Below are 20,244 nucleotides of genomic sequence, written 5' to 3'. Positions count from 1 at the left end.
CCTCTTCTCGCTTCCATCTGTCATTTATTTTGCTTTCTGACGTACAGTAAGAAGACGTCCGTATCACAGGAGACAAGCAGTACCTGTGAAAACACTAGGAATAATCAGCTTTGCAGACAATAGGTGCACAGGTATCTTTTTAAAGGGCTCATACACCAGACAAGAGGATCTGCACTGACATAAAGCATCATTGTCTTTTCACTGCTTTGATATGATTTATTGTTTTTCTTCAAACACATTTCAGTGAGTTTGCTACAAACGTGTCCAAACCTTAGAAGTAACGTATGAAAGTGAGCGACATTGTTCCGTATCGCACCGCATGAACAGGACGGCCCCAGCATCAGCCACTAATACGGCGTATAATAGTGGGAGATTTGCTTTCATGAGCTTTGCTCCGGGAACGTTTGGCCTCAACAGGAGCTTGGCACCGGCGCTGCACAGGTGCAGGCTGAGAGAGACGGAGCGAAAGGAGGAGAGAGAATTGGGTCTCGCGAACAACAGTCAACATCTGTGTCGATGGCTGTTGCACAAATTTCCACCAGTAAAAACACAGAGCGAGGGGAAAGGAGCGAGTGGAGCGGGGAGAGGGGGTGAGGACTGAAGAGGGGATCCGACATCTGTCAGGCTCTGTTATGCTTTCTGCTAAATTGAGAGGGAAACTGAGAGAAAAGAGGGAAGGAGCCTAAAATAGCAGAGAAACAAAGTTGGTGGCTGGCCAAGCCTGGATGAAGCAATCCACTTCCAGCTGTTGTACTGTTTATGTATCGGAGTGGGAGAGAGCGGCAGGGATGGGGAAGACGCTGCAGCCTAGAAGGTGGGAGGCTGGAAGTCATCGTGCAGGCGGCGACGAGGGCACTGGAGCCAAACTCCACCTTTTGCTGTACCGATGCTGGTTCGAACCCATTGACCCGTTTGTCAGCAGATTATAAGAAAATGAACGTGCTGCAAAAATGTTTCTACACCAAAATGATTGAGAGTGTTTTTAATTTAAAATGTGAGCCCCCGTGAAACTGCTCTGTTGCTGGGAGAGTTTTTACGTTGTTCTAATTTACCACTGACATTCTTTTACTTTTTTACATGACTCAGAGTTAATGGCGTGAAATCAAACTATGCTGAATGTGTTTGTTTCAAGGCCTGCGCATTTATCCGTTTGCAGCTTGTTTTTTTTTTTGTGGCGATGAACAAATTAATGTTTACAAAACAAACTATTTCTTCTTTTCTGTTTAGTTATTTGCCATTTTTGAAACGGACTGTTTGTCCTTTTGATTTCTGAACAACTCGTCCTTCACGACTGCACCGCTTAAGCCCGTAGTGATTCACATTCTTTCATCTTTCACAATAATCTCTGAAAAACACGTGCGGGACAAGTGAAATGGAAAAGATTGCCTTGACTTTAAGAAAAAAAAAATTCATATTTGATGAATAAGTGGCTTCAATAGATGTGACAAAAAAGCGAGTTCCATCAGTGGCTTTCTTTTCACATCACGTCCTTGTTCCTCTTTTTTTAACACACAGTTGTAGCTTGTTCCTTTTATGCAATCAATGATCTGCCGTTTCTCTGTGTGAATGTGAATCTTTCTTCTATCGTTTTCTGGGTCTGGCTGATCGGTAAGTGGCAGTTTTAGGACGAAAATGTTGCCTATGCTGAAATTAACAGGTCTCTGAAATTTGCCAAATTGACAGGCTTGAATAGGGACTGAACAGGTGGAAAGCAGTGCACTCCTAATGTGATTGCATGTGTCAGAATCAAAACCAAGCTTTTTTCATGAAGAGGCAATTTATTTGAGATGTTTCATTTTACAGTCAAAAGACTAAAATGAAGCAATTTACAAGCTGAGTAGACTTGAGGGAAAAACACAGCGTAGCCGTTCCAAGGACACATCCTCTCTGCAAACGCAACAAAAAGGAATCAAACTTACAGAATAATGTAAGAAAGTTTCACCAAGTAGTTGTACATTTTGAGTTTTATTAGACTTTTTATTAGACACAACAGCCCTGGTTTAAAGCCCGATGCTTCATTTAAACTGCTCTTGTTTCCAGCTCCTGAACTCACCGGTCCGGTCCTTGTATCCAAGTCTAAGTTTCTCTTTCCTCTTTCGAGCCGCGTCCATCGACAGCTCCAGTAAAGATTGCTTCCTGGCTGTTACCCATGCATAGCAACCGCTGCCTCCGCGCCGCAGATTGCTCCCAATGCATAGAAAGCAGATATGAGCGCTATTATCCGTGCACGTGCTGTGGAATCTGTCGATACTGGTAATAGCGTCGGACCTTTGTAGTTGCGGAGAAATGTTTTTTGTGTCTTTTCTCTGTGTGTGTCTTCTTGAGAAATCTCTAGAAATGAATTTGTTTGTTCCTCCCAGTCTGTGGCAGAACGGGCCTTTGTGTAGTTTATGTTTCGCCCATGTCTGAAGAACACTACATGTTGTTTTTACCTGCTCCAATGCAAATAGACGGCGACTGGGCCGTGGAGGTGCAGTAACTGGATCTACAGCGTGTAACTGGCGATGCATTAATGTCACTGTGACTGCTCAAGTTCAACCTGTGCCTCGTTACTATGAGCGCGTGAAGCGTGTTACGTCGTTGCTTATTTTGTTTGGTCCTCACACAGTAGCTCCATTGTGCGATTTCTCACACGCGGAACCGTCGCGCGTGCACATTTACGTTCCCAACACACACCGCGCCCGTCGTCCGCGCGGGCTATTAACCTGTCTGCCGTCTGCAGAATCTCTATAATTTGGCCGTCAGTTATTAAAATTCTACCTGCTGGCACACGGCGCGAGAAAAGGTCTCCGCCATTTATTCTGGACCCTAAAAGAGCAGAGCGCTAGCATGCGCGCGCGGGCTAATGTGCGCGCGACGTCCTGGCTACGGCGGGTTTGACACCGGGCCCGACGCACTGAGTGGATAATTGCATATGTGATGAGAGGGGGGGGGGGGGGGTGCTGTTTGCTTAACAGTATGAATGTTATAATAGTAAGACGGTGAATGGACAAGAGACGGAGCTGCTTCCAGTGAGCGTGACCTCGAGTGCTTTGCCTGCAGCTCGCGCACATGCTAGCATGTGCTAGCTAGTTGGAGCAGGCGTATTTACACACTGGTGGGTGAATAATAATTTAAAAAGAGTCGCTTTTTATTAATGAAGATCATTTGAGAGAAAAAACATGTCTACCTGAAGTAAAAAAAAAACTTACGTGTGACCAAGCAACAAGGTGCAGAAGCTTCATTACGTGAGATCCGTGCGCTGCTCGGTTCGTGTCCAGTGTGTTTAGATTACGCCGAAAAACCGAATGGAAGAAGGGGGAACATTCTGCTGGTTCCTTCCAGGCTAATATGAACCATACACCCTCATGCAACAGCTCGCCAAGAACGACACGCTAACAGTGAGATGCTGAGGAGGTACGCCTGATTATTTATTTGTGTTTCAGCTGGGGGAAACTGGAGCTCCGTCACCACAATGAGGCCGTGAGTCACAGCCTGTTTATTTAGAAACCAGAACTTGCAGCTCGACGGGCCGTTACATCTGGCGGCAATTATATCATTCAGCTCCGCATCCCGCGCTCGTATGTGGGGGTTGCATCACGTCCCAGTGTGTCGTGCTGCATGTGTTGGGTGTGTGTTTGTTGCATGTTGCAACATGGTTTTACTGGAGGTACCAACACAGAACATGTTGCTAAGTTAAGTCTACTCACTGCTGAATCCTACACCTCCGGTAAAGGTTTGACCCCCGGCTTTAGTTTGTCTTGCGTTCTAACATATTCCAGCTTTTATAGCTGACCTGAATGAGGAGTGTTTTTCCCTCTGCAGCTGCTTCCCAGCTTGCCTAAAACAGACCTCGGCCATCGAGGGAAAACATCTTGTTTCGTTTTGGCGGCTGTGTTGTTAAAGGACTTGGAACGGTCGCTCTCTCATCTTCTCCCTGTTCGCTCACCACCCTCCCCCCCGCTCCCCCCCTTCTCCTCACCTCAGGTCCTGTCAGACTTCTCACCGGGAAAGAAGGAGATGTGTGTGTGTGTGTGTGTGTGTGTGTGTGTGTGTGTGTGTGTGTGTGTGTGTGTGTGTGTGTGTGTGTGTGTGTGTGTGTGTGTGTGTGTGGCGCTTGTCGGCGAGGTGTGCGCTCTGCTCCATTGTGTGCGTGACTCCGCGTGACTTGGTGTGTGCTGTTTAAATCCACTGTCTCCAAAGTCTTACAAGGCTCCCTGTGTATAATTGGCGACCTATTACTTTCTGCCCATTGCGTTTGACACATATGAATTGGAGACTGCCACGCAGACGTGCTGATTAATGACAACCACAATTGGTACCTTTTAATTTCCAAGGATGAGAAGTCAGGCATTACGGGGAAGCGGAAAGTCGGAATGGTGCACAAACACACACACACACACACACACACACACACACACACACACACACACACACACACACACACGTGTGATTAAAGGGCCGCTGTGCGCCTGTGTTCCATCTCTGTCTCTGCTCATTTCTGACACCGGGGTGACGTCGCTCCCATCAGCCAGTAATGGAGCATTATGGAGCCAGCTGTTTGCCAATAATGCTGCTTTCCCTGTGTGTTTTGGTGCCTGTGAACCCGTGGGGAGGATTCACTCTGCCGGGGGATGGCATTAGTAATGTGTGTGATTTAGCACACATCTGGCCGCATACACTGCAAGGGGGGGGGGGGCATTAGCGCGCGGCACACACACCGGAGCGGCTCCACACACACACCGCTAATTAACCGGGCGCTTCTCACAGCTGCCGGCCCCGACTCCGGTGATGCCAAGACGGACGTGGGCGGCTCCTCCACCTAAATCAATCCGCCGTAATTGCTGGCCTGCCCTCCCCCGCGCCTCTACCCCGCCGCCTGTCAGCATCCTATCTACCTGTCTGATCTGACGGGCAGCTCCCACGTCTCGCATCGCTCCATGGCCTCTGTGTTTTGGGTTTGGACAATTGCTCTGGCTGCAAGAGCGAAATCGGCTTATCTGCTGATCTCTTATGTGTGTTAATGTTTGAATGAGGTAATGTGTGTAATGTGTCCATGTGTGCGCTGCTCCTCTGTGAGTTCTCAACTTGAAATAGCTGGACTTCTCTCCCCTCCACTGTAAACCTTTTTAATCGCTGAGTTCATGTTAAGGTTGCTAAAACTATCCATCATATTAATACTGACAAAAAAGGCCTCTCCTTTAAATAGTCCATTGATTCAGTGGTGGAGTTAGCAGTTAAATTTAAAGTGAAGGTCTAGAGAAAAGCGAGGATCGGGATTTATGTGTGGAGGAGTCTCCGCTCACAGTTTTCTGTTTCTTTTACAGCATCTCTGGCATGATAACCTGTACTTGTTCAGATGCCTGTGATCAATTACGGTCACTCCATCCACTGCTCGTGAGCCAACTAGGAATGGTCTTGTCATCAATAGGGATGTTGCCAGGAACCTCAGGACCCAGATCGGAGGCGGCGCCAGCAGAGTTTATGTGAAGCTGAGCCGCTCTGAGCCACGACGGCCTTAAAGGGGAAAAGGTAAGAGCTGAGAGTAGCTGCACTGTGTCGCCGCCACACGCGCACACATCGGTCTCTCTCCTGGCGCTGACAGAGATAATGGGCCGACGCTGTGTAATGATGAAACAGTGACTCGGTCCAACCCGATGCAATGATGTGATAGTGACATAGAAGCCAAAGAGCAGCAGAAGCATCAAAGAAGGCTTTGAATTATGGAGCCGACTGTCCACAGAACGCCGTTTATTCCACCGTCGATGGAGCGTGTGTGTGTGTGTGTGTGTGTGTGTGTGTGTGTGTGTGTGTGTGTGTGTGTGTGTGTGTGTGTGTGTGTGTGTGTGTGTGTGTGTGTGTGTGTGTGTGTGTGTGTGTGTGTGTGTGTGGTTATTCTGATGGTGTCACATCAAGCAGTAAAACGTTGCTGGCAGTCATGAGAGTGTGTGTCGGTGTGTACATGGGAGGCGTACTGTGACTCCATCCCATAATTGCTATATTGTATTTGTCACTGTGGGAACGCATGGAAAGACGTGTCAGTCTCAAACAAAGGGGTCGTTTGTGTGACTAAGGAAATGTGACGTCCTCTTTGAGAGGCAGCGAGCGGCAGCTCATCCCTCCTGCGTTTGATGACAGCGTTGGGCCGCGTGACGAGCGGGCGTGAAAGCAGCTCCGACGCTTGGTGGGATGTTTTGGAGATCCCTTAAAGGCCCGGGATAATTATTGGTTTTCGGCTGTGAAGAAGCTGTGAGTTATCGTGTGAGTGCGCGTGTTGACCGTCTGCAGGTTTCACCGGCCGCTTGTTGCCATTAGCGGCGTTTTAACGGCGTTGACCAGCGTGGAGTCGGGTCGCGCTCCATCCAACCACCCACCGGGTCGGGGGCGGGTCGGGGGCGGGGGGCAGCGCAGGCCGGGGCGCTGCACTGACTGCAGAGGATGACTGGAAGGCAGAGAAAGACAGACTTCAAACCCAGATGGGCTTTGATACGGACTCTGAACCGGTCCCTTGTCATCTAACGGGTGGTGGCAGGAGAAATAGAGAGGAGGGGGAGGTGAATCAGAATGGGGGGGGGGGGGGGGGGGGTAGCCTGGGGAGTTTTAGAAGTGAATATACTTGTATCGTGATCAAAGAAGAGACAGAGGGAAAACTAAAGAACAGAGAAACCTCATATCCTTCAGAGGATTTCCAGCCCAAGTGAAAAGTTTAACTTTGCTCAATATTTACAACTTTCTTTCAGTCAAATCTTTCGAACTGTAACTAATCTAGCTGTGGGCTGGTGTCTACAAAGGTCTATACTGTAAATGTCTACAAATGTCTATAAATGTGCGCTGATAGAGAGAAGTCAACACAGCACAATATGAATCCCCCCCAGGTAGCTGTGTGTGTGTGTGTGTGTGTGTGTGTGTGTGTGTGTGTGTGTGTGTGTGTGTGTGTGTGTGTGTGTGTGACTTTCGATGGCTGTGTTCTGGGTTCTGACATCTGTTTTAGGTGAGAGGGGCTAAGTGGTTCTTGGACGGGTTCTGTGACCAACTGTCTGTCCCAGAGCGCTGAGAACTTGACTCTGTGACCGCTAAATCAGCCCTGCTGAAACGCTGCCACGGACGCTCCGCTGTGTGTGTGCGTGTGTGTGCGGCGTGTGTGTGTGTGTGTGTGTGTGTGTGTGTGTGTGCGTGCGTGCGTGCGTGCGTGTGTGTCTCTGCAAATCGATCATTTTATGTGAGGAGAGGAATGAAAGCGGTTCAAATCCTCATCACCGAGAGCGTAATCTGGTTTCCATTTAAGTGAAGGTGGACGTTAAGGAGCTGTGGGTGAGAGAGGCCGTGGCTGTGATGAAGATTTAGGTGCTGCAGGTTATTATCAGCGTGCGTAGTAAAGTTTACATGTTCTGGTGTAATTCTGGTGAAGAAAAAGTGCCTCTTTACATGTGGAGCAGGTATTTTACTAAGTGCAGGGTCAACAGGTTGATCCCTGACATCTGCAGCGCACATGTGGAGGTGGTGGTGATCAAACGCTGTGTATCCATCATGTGCAGGCCACAAACTGTAACAGGAAACCCACTGTCTATTACACATCACTGAAATGTGCAAAACTATGGGAAGCGAAGGCTTTAAGGTGATTAGTGATCTTACGGTGGCATGTGTTGCCCCCCCCCCCCCCAGCATCACCCCTCCACCCCACACTCACTCCCTTTCCCATTTTGTCTCCTGTTCGCTCATTTTCAGCCGGAGCGGCGGCAGTGGGGGAAAACGTGAGATCCAGGTCCAGATGTGAAGCATTCCCTGCAGATGTGCTCACTTAGAGGCAGAGGAACGATAATCTCCTCTGCCATGTGCCCACACAGACAGACAGAAGTGTGTGAATCCACACATACGATACAGACCAGAGAGCACGATGCGTCCCTGCTGTATGTACAGTAGCCTTCACACACACACACACACACACACACACACACACACACACACACACACACACACACACACACACACACACACACACACACACACACACACACACGACTAATGGCTTTCAAAAAAGTTTCAAATATTAATGTTACTCTTTTCTCTACTTTTATGCCTCGCAGCACGTTATTGTAGAAACAAGCTGCACTGCAGAGACCTTGGCTCGCCTCGTCCAAGGACTAGATGCTAATGAAATGAGCGGGGAACGGCAGCATTGAACCACATGCATTAAGGCCATTACAGAGGAATAAAACGTGGGAACAACCAGGCACACGAATCCAATTACCACTCACATTGTCACTGTAACAAGCAATAGATTTGTTCTGGTGACAGTTTCAGTATGGACGGCAACACACAGCAGCTGGAAATGTTTAGGACCAGGATTTATTTGTCTGCAGCACATCCCTGTATTTCAAGTGAAGCAGTGACTTTTAATCTATTCTAAGCTTTTACTGGCAGAACTGGCTGCAATAAGTCTCAATAAAAATGGATAATTTCCGTTTCCCAAAAAAACACAAACAAGCAGATTTGCGTATTTTGGCGATTAATCCAGAATATCTGAAGTTGTTCCACGTGTTCGAGGGTATGTCTTCAAAATACCTTTTGTCCAGTTTTGCTCTGTACTGGAGAAGCAGGAGCGGTTGGGATCCTCATTTTATGAATTATTTTATGTTCCAGACACGGTTTGATTTGATCTGTTTTCTTTCTGCTAGTAAAATTGCACCGATGACTCAATACTTGCATTTACTCAGGCGTATGCAGGTTATTGCGTAAATCACAGTAGGATTCTCTGTCTCTCTCTCTCTCTCTCTCTCTCTCCCTCCCTCTCTCTCGCTCTCTCGCTCACTGAGGATGTTGGTGTCATTGTGGGCTCCCTGTCCTGCCTGCATGGGCGGCCGCGTCCCCGTGCTGATGCTCATTACTCATCCTTGTGTCGTCCTTGTCAATGAGTATTGATCGGGCTGCGTTCTGCGTGGAGCGGGCCCCTGAGGGTGACAGGCCGACTGGTGCTGCATGGAGGCTGGTTGTGTGTGAGCATAAAGGGCGGAGCTTTGGTCTCCGTGTGGAGGCGGTGGAGGATCAGAAGACTTAATCCATTTCATCTTTGTGTCCTTGCATTCGCTCTTCGCTGACACGTCAGGTGGAGGTTTGCTTCTTTGGTGGGAAATAGCGAGACTGAATCTTTGAATTGGATCTGAAAGAGGCACCTCCATTAGTCTTTATCAATTGGTATTTTTATACATTATAGAGTTGAGCTCATGTGGCTCAGCGACCTGTCCTGCTCTGTTAACATTTACAACATCCCAGACCAGCGTCCTTTAAAACCTTGCACCCTCTGGAGTCCAGTAAAACATCTGCTGAGTCATAAAACTGCTAACACGACCACAGCCGGCGTCTTTACTGGGAGCATGTACACAAGCAGGTACAGTCAGCTGAGTGAAATATGGTGGAAGGTGAAACCAGAAGTAGAGTGGGACTCATGTCCTAACTGCTGTTCCGGGTCATAACATGGGGCTGAAATCTCTCCCAAACGCAGGGCTGACATGCAGAACTCATGTATTACAGTCTTGAACCTTTAAGGCCCATCTTTCTGTTGAATTGTGTCTAAGAAAGAGCTGGATCAATTTATTACATCTATGGAATCCATTGTAGCGGCGCGGCTGCAGTGAAACAGCCCACTGCTCATCCTGTTGGTTCAAGATTTGGAGTGCCGCCTGTTGGCTCGCATCGGTGCCCTCCTGTTTGTTTTCTCCACAAGAGTAGATGAGTCAACTGATTGGCAGTCAGACGGCGCGCTAGATGATAGTGCTAAACCTTGGCTGGGTCTGACTTCTCAATTATTCACAGGAAGAGAACGGAGAAGAAAGACGGGAAGGGGCAGCGCGCGCGCGTGTGTGTGTGTGTGTGTGTGTGTGTGTGTGTGTGTGTGTGTGTGTGTGTGTGTGTGTGGGTGAGACTGAGAGGAATAGACTCAAGCAAGAGCGGCTGAAAGAGAAATAACGCAGGATAAAAGAAACCAATTCAAATGCTGAATATCACCTAATGTTATCAATTGAAAAAGATCCACTTCTTATTATCACCCACCTTCGCTGGTGTTAGCGCTGCCTAATGCCTTAATCTAGCTGCTAGCCACCGCCACCCACCACAGTGTGAGACGCGGAGACACAATAAAGTAGCGCTACCTCTGCCAGCGCGCGCGCGCACACACACACACACACACACACACACACACACACACACACACACACACACACACACACACACACACAGCAGCGCAGCATATGGGTCAGATCTAATCGCAATAATTTCATTTCCCCCCTCATCAGCTCCAAGCCAGATAGACTAAGTCCCATTTGTAACCGCTGCAGCGCTACTGCAAGGAAATATGACAGATAAGAGGACTCTTGTAATAAGCCGGCTGTGTGGATCTGATAAATGAAGAGAGCTTTTGCCAGTTAGCTGGAGAAATATATTGTGGAGGAGCGGAAACCCAAGTATGGTAGCTTGAGGATTCATAAAAATAAATGGGGAAAGAAATTAACTTTCTTGATTAGCGGCAAGATGTGGGAAGACGCTTGGAAATGACTCGGCGCCGCTTGGGAAATCTTGGGAGTGGGTTCTGATATCAAGGAGCAAGAGGAATATATAGATGTGTACGATACAGTAAATCCTCGTAGGCATCTTTTCAGCAACAGACTCACTCGTCTCTGTCTCAATTCGATTTCATGGGCGTAGATATATATAAACATATATCACAAAGTAGACCCTTAACAGCTGCATCTAGTTAGAAGACAGATGTGCGGCGCTGCTTGTCATGAAAAGTGTAATATCTGTTAAGCGTACGCCTGCGTCGTGCCCATATGTGTTCAGTGAAAGAGGTGGAGTGTCTCAAGCAGAGTTTGAAACATAAATAGAACAAAGGATTGTGGGAGGTAGTTAATTTCAGCTGTTTCCATGGCAGGTAAGCGCCGTCGTCAGGGATGTGATATTTATTTGTGCGCCATTATTTCTCCGCACGGCGTGTAAAATTATGTTTGACATGTTTTGCCAGTCGCTAAATGTGCGGGAACTGAAGGAGGTTTTCGGATAAAACGGGAATGGAGGCGAAGTTGCGGCGTGGGAAAATTACAGTATCGCCCTGGCAAAACTGTTCAAAACCAGTTTCCTGAGCAGCGGAGGGTTTGTTTTTGAACAGAGGGGTCTTCGTCGGCCATGCGAGACCCCGGCGCCTCGTCTGAGGTTCCTGGAGCTGGAACGATCCTCCACTTACTGATGCTCGGTGGTTCAGGGCCTCGCCTCCACCCGCTGGCCCCTCACTGTTTGTTAGCGCTTATAACAGTGAAGTTGCTCCCACCATAGTAAAATAGTTAATTACCTCATCATTTTTGCTGTGATATCATAGTCATCATTAGCGAAGCCACAACGTGCAGCATCCGTACTCAATAGAAAGGAAGTGGCTGCATTGGAGCGACAGACGTGTTTACGCTCCGTGCAACGAGCTGCGGCGGTGATTTAACCCGCGTCCTGTCGCCGCTCGCTGATTCAGGATCAGAGGAAGAAAAAAAAAAGGAGGAGAAACTGCTTCTGTCTCTTTTCTGCTCTTTTGGAAAAATGAGTGTGCTTGTGAGGCCACTGAATTGGCATAATTACATGGGTTTAAATGCAAATTTACAATGTGCTTATTAATTCTATTCTGCTCATTTCAAATGACTGACTGCACTTAATTAAATCAGATTGATTAGACCTTTTCTAGACTTTCCCTTTACAACCACATAATTATGACAAATAGAGCCACTTGACACCGAAATCTACAGCAGAGGACTCAGCTTTCTCTTTTCTGCCACTCAGGGTCCTTTGAGTCCCGCGAGGGTCCCACAGGCAGGTCAGAGCTACGCTGCCATTGACTTTATGCCCAGGAGACGTTGTTTATTCCCACAGGGAGTGAAGGCACCACCCCGGCGTCCTCATTTCTACAGTGCTACAGTGTCTCCTGCAGCCGCGCTCATCGTTCTTCATCCTCTGGACGCGTCGTGCTCGGCCCATGTCATGATGCTCCTGAACGCCGCAATATAAAATCATACGGAGGGCACCGCAAACTGAGCCTTTTCTGTGGTTGTGTATGATTTAGCGTTGGATGTAACCACGCTTTGAGGTGTGTCCTCAATGACATTGGCTGCTGGTGCCGTACCTTCCTACAGTCTAATGAGCACAAACCCCTTTGTTGTCGCCGCGAGTGTTTTTCTCAGTGAGAGACAGTGAAACTAGCAGCCTCCTCCTGAATGCCGTGTTCTGTCTAATGCAGCCGAGCAAGGTCATGCAAGGATATGCAAAGGGAAAGAAATGGTGATTAAGTGCATAAACTTTTTAATATTCATCTGCCGGTGCAGTTACTCAGCTTGAATATTAATAATTCCGAAGGAATCGGCGCTAATAGGGAGTCGAAGACAAAGAGGAATAGGAAGAATAATTAAAGGGGGGAAAAAAACAACATGCAGAAAACACACTGAAAGAAATGTAATATTTAAAAAGCAGCGCCCCAGGACCTGGCGAGTTAATGGCTGAAAGGGCTGCTGCTCCTCAAGTGTTTTTCCGAGCTTTGATTGCAATTTGGAGAAGGAATTATCTCATCGGGGTGTGTGGGTGGAGGGAGGTCGGATCCGACTGTGAAGTGCTTGTCATTACCAAGATTTCTCCCCTTCTATTTTCCCGGGCTCCCTTTGTCTCTTCGCCGGCGTTCCCGCTCCCCCTTTGTCTCACGCCTCCGGCTCGCGGCCGCCTCCGCCTCTGCAGCCTGACGCCGCCGCCGATGCACTCGAAGGGAAGTTGCGGATGCTGATTATAGGTGGACGTGAGCGTGTCCTCGTTGCCGATGCACCTCCATGGAGACAGGTTCATTTTGCACCCCCCCCCCCCCCCCCCCCCCTCCCTTCCCCCTCCTCCTCCATTGATTTGACAATCGCTGTGTAATCTGGGGCTTAAATGACTCTTTTTCCAAATGCCGTGGGCGCCGGGGTCATGATATTTCCCCTTAATTACTGTGCCACATTATCACCAGCGAGCACTTTCCACCTCTCTCACACGTGTAATTACATTGTTCTGATTGCCGCGCCACGTCCTTTTCATTCGCTGATGCACTTTACAGGCGTCGGGGTGCATGAAAGGAGGCGACGGAGACGCTTCGTCGCGTGACTCGACCGGCGTGTCTTCATTCATTCGCCGTAACGACATGATACGCGACATTTCTGAAATGCCTGCAGTCAAAGAAATCACCTTGGGTAAAATACAGTGAATAATGTGGAGCCCTGCAGGTTATTGGCTAATGTGATGATGATGCTCCAAACACATACTCCTATATGTCATTGTCCTGTTTAACACAAAACGGGGACTTTATTTATGTATGTGTGTATTTTCTTCCAGATTCTCCATCAGGTGATGTTGTTTACATGTAGTGTTGAGTTGAATTTCAGGCACTTTAAACGTCCTAAATCCCGGCACCATCCATTTTAACAGCCGCACCGTTCAGAAACCATTATGAGGTCTTGTCTACTGGTTTCAGTGCAGGATGGGGAATTCTAAATGGCCGTCGCCGGCTTAATGTGCCCGTTAAAGGCAGTGAAGTGGTGATATTGTTGGACAAGCCTCTTCTGGGTTCACCGTGCGAACCCTGGCGTGCTGCTCTCCATTCTACGGCCCTCGCCGTCCGTCACTCTCCCGCTTTAAGCCCTGGCTCTTACACACTGACAGTGGGAGTCCTGTTATGTGGTCCGAGCCCCATCAGCGCTCGCCTTTACCCCACACGCTGCCAATGCCATTACGGCACAAGCTCTGTTTAATTCAGATATTTAATATTTGAAATGGGAAGAATCTTTGGTGCAGGCTTTATATTACAGTTGATGCACATGCATGAGGCCAGAATGAAAAAAAAGCTCTGTGGTCATTTTATAATTTCAGAGCAGAGTTGGACGTCAGCGCCTCGAAACAATTAGACTCCTAATTTAAAACGAAAGCTAAACGCTAAATAATGTAGCTCATGTAAAATTACAACACGGCCGCATTAAGCAAAATAAATCAGTCTCTGCGTGAGTTCGCATTTACTTCAACAACACGGACAACATCATTTTAAAATCTGTCTAATTAACTCTGGATATTTTTAAAACCTATTGTCTGTGTGCACAGTCACAATGCAGCAATTGATTTTAGAACACACAGTATTGCAATATTAGAATAAAATAGATTTGCACATTTATTTGCATAAATCAAAAGTTTTTCCCATTTGCGAATCTAAAAAGCATAGCTGGGGTTGGTGAACTGAATTTATCAAAATGTGGGTTGATATAATACTACACACAATATATTACTATCACATTTAGTGCTCCAGGATCCATATTATTAATCCATGACTTGTTCACAGAGCTTTTTGTGCCTCAGGGCAAACATAATATGGAGTCAGAGCGGCATACGTCACTCAGTCCTATTTGCCCTGAAGAGAAATCGATTAATTAAAGAAGCGTTGGAATATTTTATTAGTACTCAACAGTAGAGAATAATTGAAAATAAAGCCTCAGTGTGGAAAAATCTACTTGGGTTTAGTTTTCTCTACAGTGTTTGCTGCTCTGTGCCACATCAGGACACAAAGCGTCTCACGCAGATGCGAACACGACAGGCTTTACTCACTGATCAGAGAGCAGCCGCTCCTTCAGCAGTTGGACTTTTGACACGTCTTCGCTCCCGTCGCTCCTGCCGCGTGCTGCCGGTCGCGTCTGAAATTCAGAGTGAAGGTATAGCGCGTTGCTATAGCAACCGCATCCGCGCTAACCGTCCGCGCTAGCCCGCTGTGCGCGGCACATGTCGTGCCGTAGGTAGCGGCCAAGGTCACACGCTGTGCGCGCGCCTGGTAATATGACGCAAGGCTTCACTTAGAACGAGGCGGCTCCAGCGTCTGTGATGGAGGGAGACGGATGGTGGAGCAGGGTGTGTCTATTTGTCACCGTGCGATTACATCAGTGTGTGTGTGTGTGTGTGTGTGTGTGTGTGTGTGTGTGTGTGTGTGTGTGTGTGTGTGTGTGCGCGCAGCAGCCACATAGGGTGAATATGACCGGCTTGCATGCGTCTTCCCCTGCCTGCGTACAGTACACACACTGTGACCGCGTCGCTCTCGGCTCCCCGTGACCTTTGCGCGTCGCCGCTGCGAGCAGAGTGACCCGGCTGTACTCATTAAAACCAATGGAATGGATCATTCCCTGCTAATTGTTTTCCACTGACAAATGGCTCCTCTGAGTCCTGAAGACTGCTGCAGGGACCTTGCCTGCCTGGAGCACACTGGCTTCACTAATGAGAACCGCCGATCTGTGAGTGTGTGTGTGTGTTTGTGTGTGTGTGTGTGTGTGTGTGTGTGTGTGTGTGTGTGTGTGTGTGTGTGTGTGTGTGTGTGTGTGTGTGTGTGTGTACACTGTATTTGTGCTGCCAGCCTCCCTCGCTGTGCATCGGCATGTGTAAAGTGGGAAACGCTGCTACATTAGGCTCAACATAAGCCATTAAGGCATTTTTCTCTTGTCAATCACACTAACACTGAGATATTGTTAACAAGTGCGTGGAGCTTAAAAAAGTCATTATTTACAGTCTGAATGTGTTTGACTGTACAATATAACATGCCAGTGGCATTTTAGCCTCATTTGCTGTTTTACCTTGCCTCCTTCTCCTACAACGCGTCACTGTGGGTGTATTTCATAGTCGTCCCTCCGACTTAAACCACGCTCCTTCCTGCTGCACACGCTCCTTCTCCCCATTGTCCCTCTATCTGCTTCCACCTGTTCCACGGTCCACTGGTTGACTGTGAATCCTATTAGGGGGGACGGGCCCTCAGCGCAGCCGCCCCCCCCCCCCCCCGGCCCGCTACCTGGCACTAATCCATCAGACGGGCAGTCAGGCTGCGCCGCCACCCATCCGCGGTACCCGCCAATGCCCAGCGCCGCAGCCGAGGCCCCAGCTGGGCGACCGCCAGAGCTCGGTCGTTATCCGATGACGGATAGCTTCATATCAGGTGTGTAAAGCGGGCGAGCGTCGGAGAGGGCCATCTGGACGATGATTTGGGGGAAGTCGGGAAGTCGGGTCCGCGAGCGAGGTATTGCAGGAGGGTGATGATGATGGATGGGGCCAGAGGCGCCGCCGCCACTCTCAGTAACTTTGGCTGTTACTGTACGTCGCTACAGAGGGGCGCATAGAGGACTGTTAGCAAGTAAAGATGCGAGGACGTGTTTTATGCATTTGAACCCACTTTAAAGCGTTATTGTTTCTCAAAGTGGAATAATAGAGTCGAGCTTTCAAAGTTGCTCCCAGCGAATCCACGCGTAATGAATCCGTCTTTGAAGAAGCCTTTCGCGTCCCCTGTCATGTGGATCTTGTGAAACATTAATACCGTAAATGCGGCGGCTTCCGCGCGTCCGCGGGCGTGCGCCGCGTCCTTGTGAACACGAATAAACAGCGGCGGCGGCGCTCCGAGTCGCTCCGACTAGCCGGCGGAAGGAGGCGCCTCTGTTGCCCAAGACAAACAGGCGGCGTTAGGTGCCTAATTGCTTTCACCATTGAGTCCCGCCGCGAAATGAAGAGGCTAAAAAAGATGATTCATCAGCTGAGTGACGTCCAAACAAAGGGGGATTTGCTGCCAGCGGCGGGAATTACAAAGGGCGAAACCTTCACGGAATAGTAACCGGCTGAAAGGCGCCTCACGAGTTCATGTACACTTTATTTATGTGTGTACGCCGCATGTTAGCGAGCTGTGGTGTCAATAAAAGCCCGAGGGCATGTAAAGTATATCTGGCTCCGTAATTTGCCCACACGACCGGAGAACCCTCCGAGACGCTGCTGCAAAGGTCTCATTGACTGAGCGCGTTTCCAGTTGTTAAAACACGGCCCTGTCTTGGCAAATTAATTCCCTCCATCATCTCTGGTGTAAAGTCGGGACTCAACTTTCAGACGCGCACACACACACACACACACACACACACACACACACACACACACACACACACACACACACACACACACACACACACACACACACACACACACACACACACCGTGTCGTGACCCACTGACGAGAAAAGCAACAGACTCTCTCTTGCATCTCCTCCGTCTTCTCCTCTCGTCTGTCAGCTTCGCCTCTTTCTTCCTCCCAACAACCGGAGGGACCGCGAGGGGAGGAGTGGGGGGATGGGGGGGGAGCTGCCGTCTTGGCGTGCGAATCGGGGGATGTGTTTTTCACATGTTCACATCAAACGCACGCGGGGAGGAAAAAAAAACAAAAAACGCAGCCTCAAAGAACCGCGGGACGCGCTCCAGGTCCCGACACACCTTCAGTTTATGCGATGCGCACAAAGAAAGTGCGTCGGTGACGTTTGTTTCCTGGAGGGACGTCCTCTAAGGCGCCGCGCTGCTTTAATAAAGACCCTCTCCACATCAGCCAGCGTGTCCCTCAGACGCCTGCGTGCGCCTTTGATTCCAGCCGTGGGCTGACGGGTGAAGGCGTGCGTCTCAGGTCCAACGCACTCACCTGCATTTGCGGCGGCTGATAAAAACTCCTTCACCCTTCCTCATTCCATTCCAGCCAATTAACCCTGCAGGGCACTCAGCAGCAGCCGCGTGCGCCCTTGACACACTTGCTGCACAACTCGTGTCCGTTCCCCACCGTTCAGTGCGTTGAATGGTGTTTCGCTGAGCGCCGGGGCCTCCACCCGAGGACACGTCCTAGAAGTCTGTGTTTGGAATTGGTCCGACACCTCGGTCCAAAACCAATAGGTTCGGTTCTGTTGGGATGTGGTGGCTGCAAAAGCTCAGACACATGAAACTGTAAAAGCACAGCTATAAATGATCATTTCCTTGACGTAACGCACTGTACATGCTCAGGGCTCCTCTCTCTCTCTACCTCTCGCTCGACCTGACACATGAGAGCAGTGCTGCAGCCGACCCCTTCCCCTCGGTGGTCTCTCCCCTCATCCTGCTGCTTTTGTCCCCAGTAACGTTGGGGATGTTGACGGGAGACTCCTCGGCCCCGGGCGCCGTTGATCCAATGGCACTTAATTACCGGGCCTTGAATGGCACTTGTTTACAGTCAACTTCCAACTTGCATGTGTCTCATTGCGTCTTTGTCCCCGTGAATATAATACGAGTCTGTGTGTGTGTGTGTGTGTGTGTGTGTGTGTGTGTGTGTGTGTGTGTGTGTGTGTGTGTGTGTGTGTGTGTGTGTGTGTGTGTGTGTTACAGGTGGCCGCCCAGTAGGTGGGAAAATGCAGGAAATCTGCTTGTCTGTGTGCACATGTATCAGACACAGCATGTTTTTCCCTTTCAGAGGAGAGGTATCCTGTGTGTGTGTGTGTGTGTGTGTGTGTGTGTGTGTGTGTGTGTGTGTGTGTGTGTGTTTGCATGTCGCAGATCACACTGGGCGGCTGACTTCCAGGAACCCCTGCAGCAAAAACAGGCACTGTGTGTTTCCTGCTCTCATGCACCGTTATCACAGGACACACACACACACACACACACGGATCATTGCCCTATTCTCTTTTCCCTTGCAGGTTTCCTCAACGCCTATCCTTGAGCCCCCGGCTGTCAAGATGTTTCGCTGTGATTGTCATGAGAGAACTTGCTCTCCGGGAACAAACCAGAGGACACAAATAGGCAGGAGTGAGCGTGCCCTTGGTTTCCTCACCAAGTTTGTTGGCTCACTTTGGGTCATCCAAGTTTAAATCCTGGCCTCTCTCATGCCGGAGTCAGACCTCCTCACCTCTCCCTTTATTTTCATCATGGATCCCGTCTCATTTTCTGTATTTTTATCATATTCTTCCATCCCCTTCCAGTCCTCACGGGCGCCACCTCTGCATGTTCATTCATGCAGAGCCGATAGCTCCGGTAAGAGATTGACAAATGTCTTGAGACTAGTTAGAGCGCTAGAAACTGTATCTATCCATATTCCCTTTGAAAACGCCGTGCAACCCGCTGCCGGATCACTCCAGATGACAGGGGAGAGATGCAGCGAGAGAACGAAATGCACAATGACACTGTTGCAACAGCTTACGGTAAATGGCATCATCCTCTCCCCATGAAGAGCAGAACAAGGCCGGGAACAATGAGCTCAGAGCTGAGGGTGTGATAGGAATCCACTGAATGTTGTACCCGCGGTACATGACAGGAAGCTGGAAGTGCTGCTTTGAATGATGCTCTGTAGACTGGGTGAAGCACTGTACGCTGCAAATCAAGCATTCATTTGATCAGTAAAAACACACTGAAATGATTTGACATTTACCCACAGAGTCTGGAAATTAGAGTGAGTTTAATAACAGGAGTTTGTCGTTCTCTTCAAACGACAGCACTGAAAGTTCACTGACACAAATCTTGTAATTAAGTGAAGTTAAGCCATTGTTCCTAATTCCCTAAGATCTTAATTAGTTTGGGCCAAAAGGCAAAAACAGCCATATACTGTAGGCCTCACGGAGACTGAATAGAATGTTTTATGGGATGCTGCGAACGAGCTGCGGCGCATGACTTGTTCAGCCATGCAGCTCAAGTGGACCAGTTGTTATCACCAAGTTGTAAATGGAGCTTCTGCTTTGTGCTTTCACTGGCTCTGCAGGCAAGATGACTTCCAGATGGTCTGGGGAAAGTGTTTGCCTTAGGTTACTGCAGGCCAGCCTGCCTGCGCCTTTCTCAGCTGAGGCGAAAGCAGGGTGTGTGTGTGTGTGTGTGTGTGTGTGTGTGTGTGTGTGTGTGTGTGTGTGTGTGTGTGTGTGTGTGTGTGTGTGTGTGTGTGTGTGTGTAAAAAGTAGGACTATGCAACGCATGTCTGCACACATACACACACACACACACACACACACACACACACACTCGCACACGCATCTGCCAACCCGGCTACTTAGGCACACAGCTGGCTGCATGGTTCTCATCCCCAACACCACTGCTGGTTCTGCAGAGGTTTTTGCACCCGGGCGTCAATGTTCATCATAGTTGATGCATTTGAGTAGAAAACACCACCAAAAAAAACATTACAATTGTTCCAAAGTACAACTATACGCAACGCGTGAGCTGAATGGAGTAACTGTCTGGCCAGACAATAGACAAAAAGGAGGAGAGAAACATTGTCATTATCTCACTACTCACTCATTAATACTCATAATTTTTACAATATTTTGTACTACACTTTATTTATATCTAAATTATATGCTACAGTTACAGTACATGTTAGATTGCATAAAGAATAATAAAAACAATTATATATATATATATATATATATATATATATATATATATATA

General features: G+C 48.6%; 1 protein-coding gene across 10 annotated transcripts in view; it reads left to right on the top strand.

Moving 5' to 3' along the window:
- The first annotated feature begins 2,960 nt into the window (after positions 1-2,960).
- The window catches only part of runx1t1 (RUNX1 partner transcriptional co-repressor 1), a 60,835-nt gene continuing 43,551 nt past the window's right edge, over positions 2,961-20,244 (top strand). For 5 of the 10 annotated variants that reach the window (XM_055512759.1, XM_029166206.3, XM_055512755.1 and 2 more), the window contains exons 1-3: positions 2,961-3,097; positions 5,307-5,511; positions 18,510-18,618. Coding sequence is in view for 8 of the 10 variants with exons in the window: in XM_029166206.3 (XP_029022039.2) it covers positions 18,549-18,618 (70 nt within the window). In the remaining 2 variants the exon portion in view is untranslated. Of the gene's footprint in view, positions 3,098-3,200; positions 3,397-5,306; positions 5,512-18,406; positions 18,844-20,244 lie in introns of those variants that run through there. The other 5 variants (XM_055512757.1, XM_055512753.1, XM_055512760.1 and 2 more) reach the window with 5 other exon arrangements.

This window comes from Betta splendens, chromosome 11 (genome assembly GCF_900634795.4).
Source record: "Betta splendens chromosome 11, fBetSpl5.4, whole genome shotgun sequence".
NCBI classification, from domain to species: Eukaryota; Metazoa; Chordata; class Actinopteri; order Anabantiformes; family Osphronemidae; genus Betta; species Betta splendens.
Note: the sequence above shows the minus strand (reverse complement) of the source record. Positions and strands in the feature narration are given on the sequence as shown.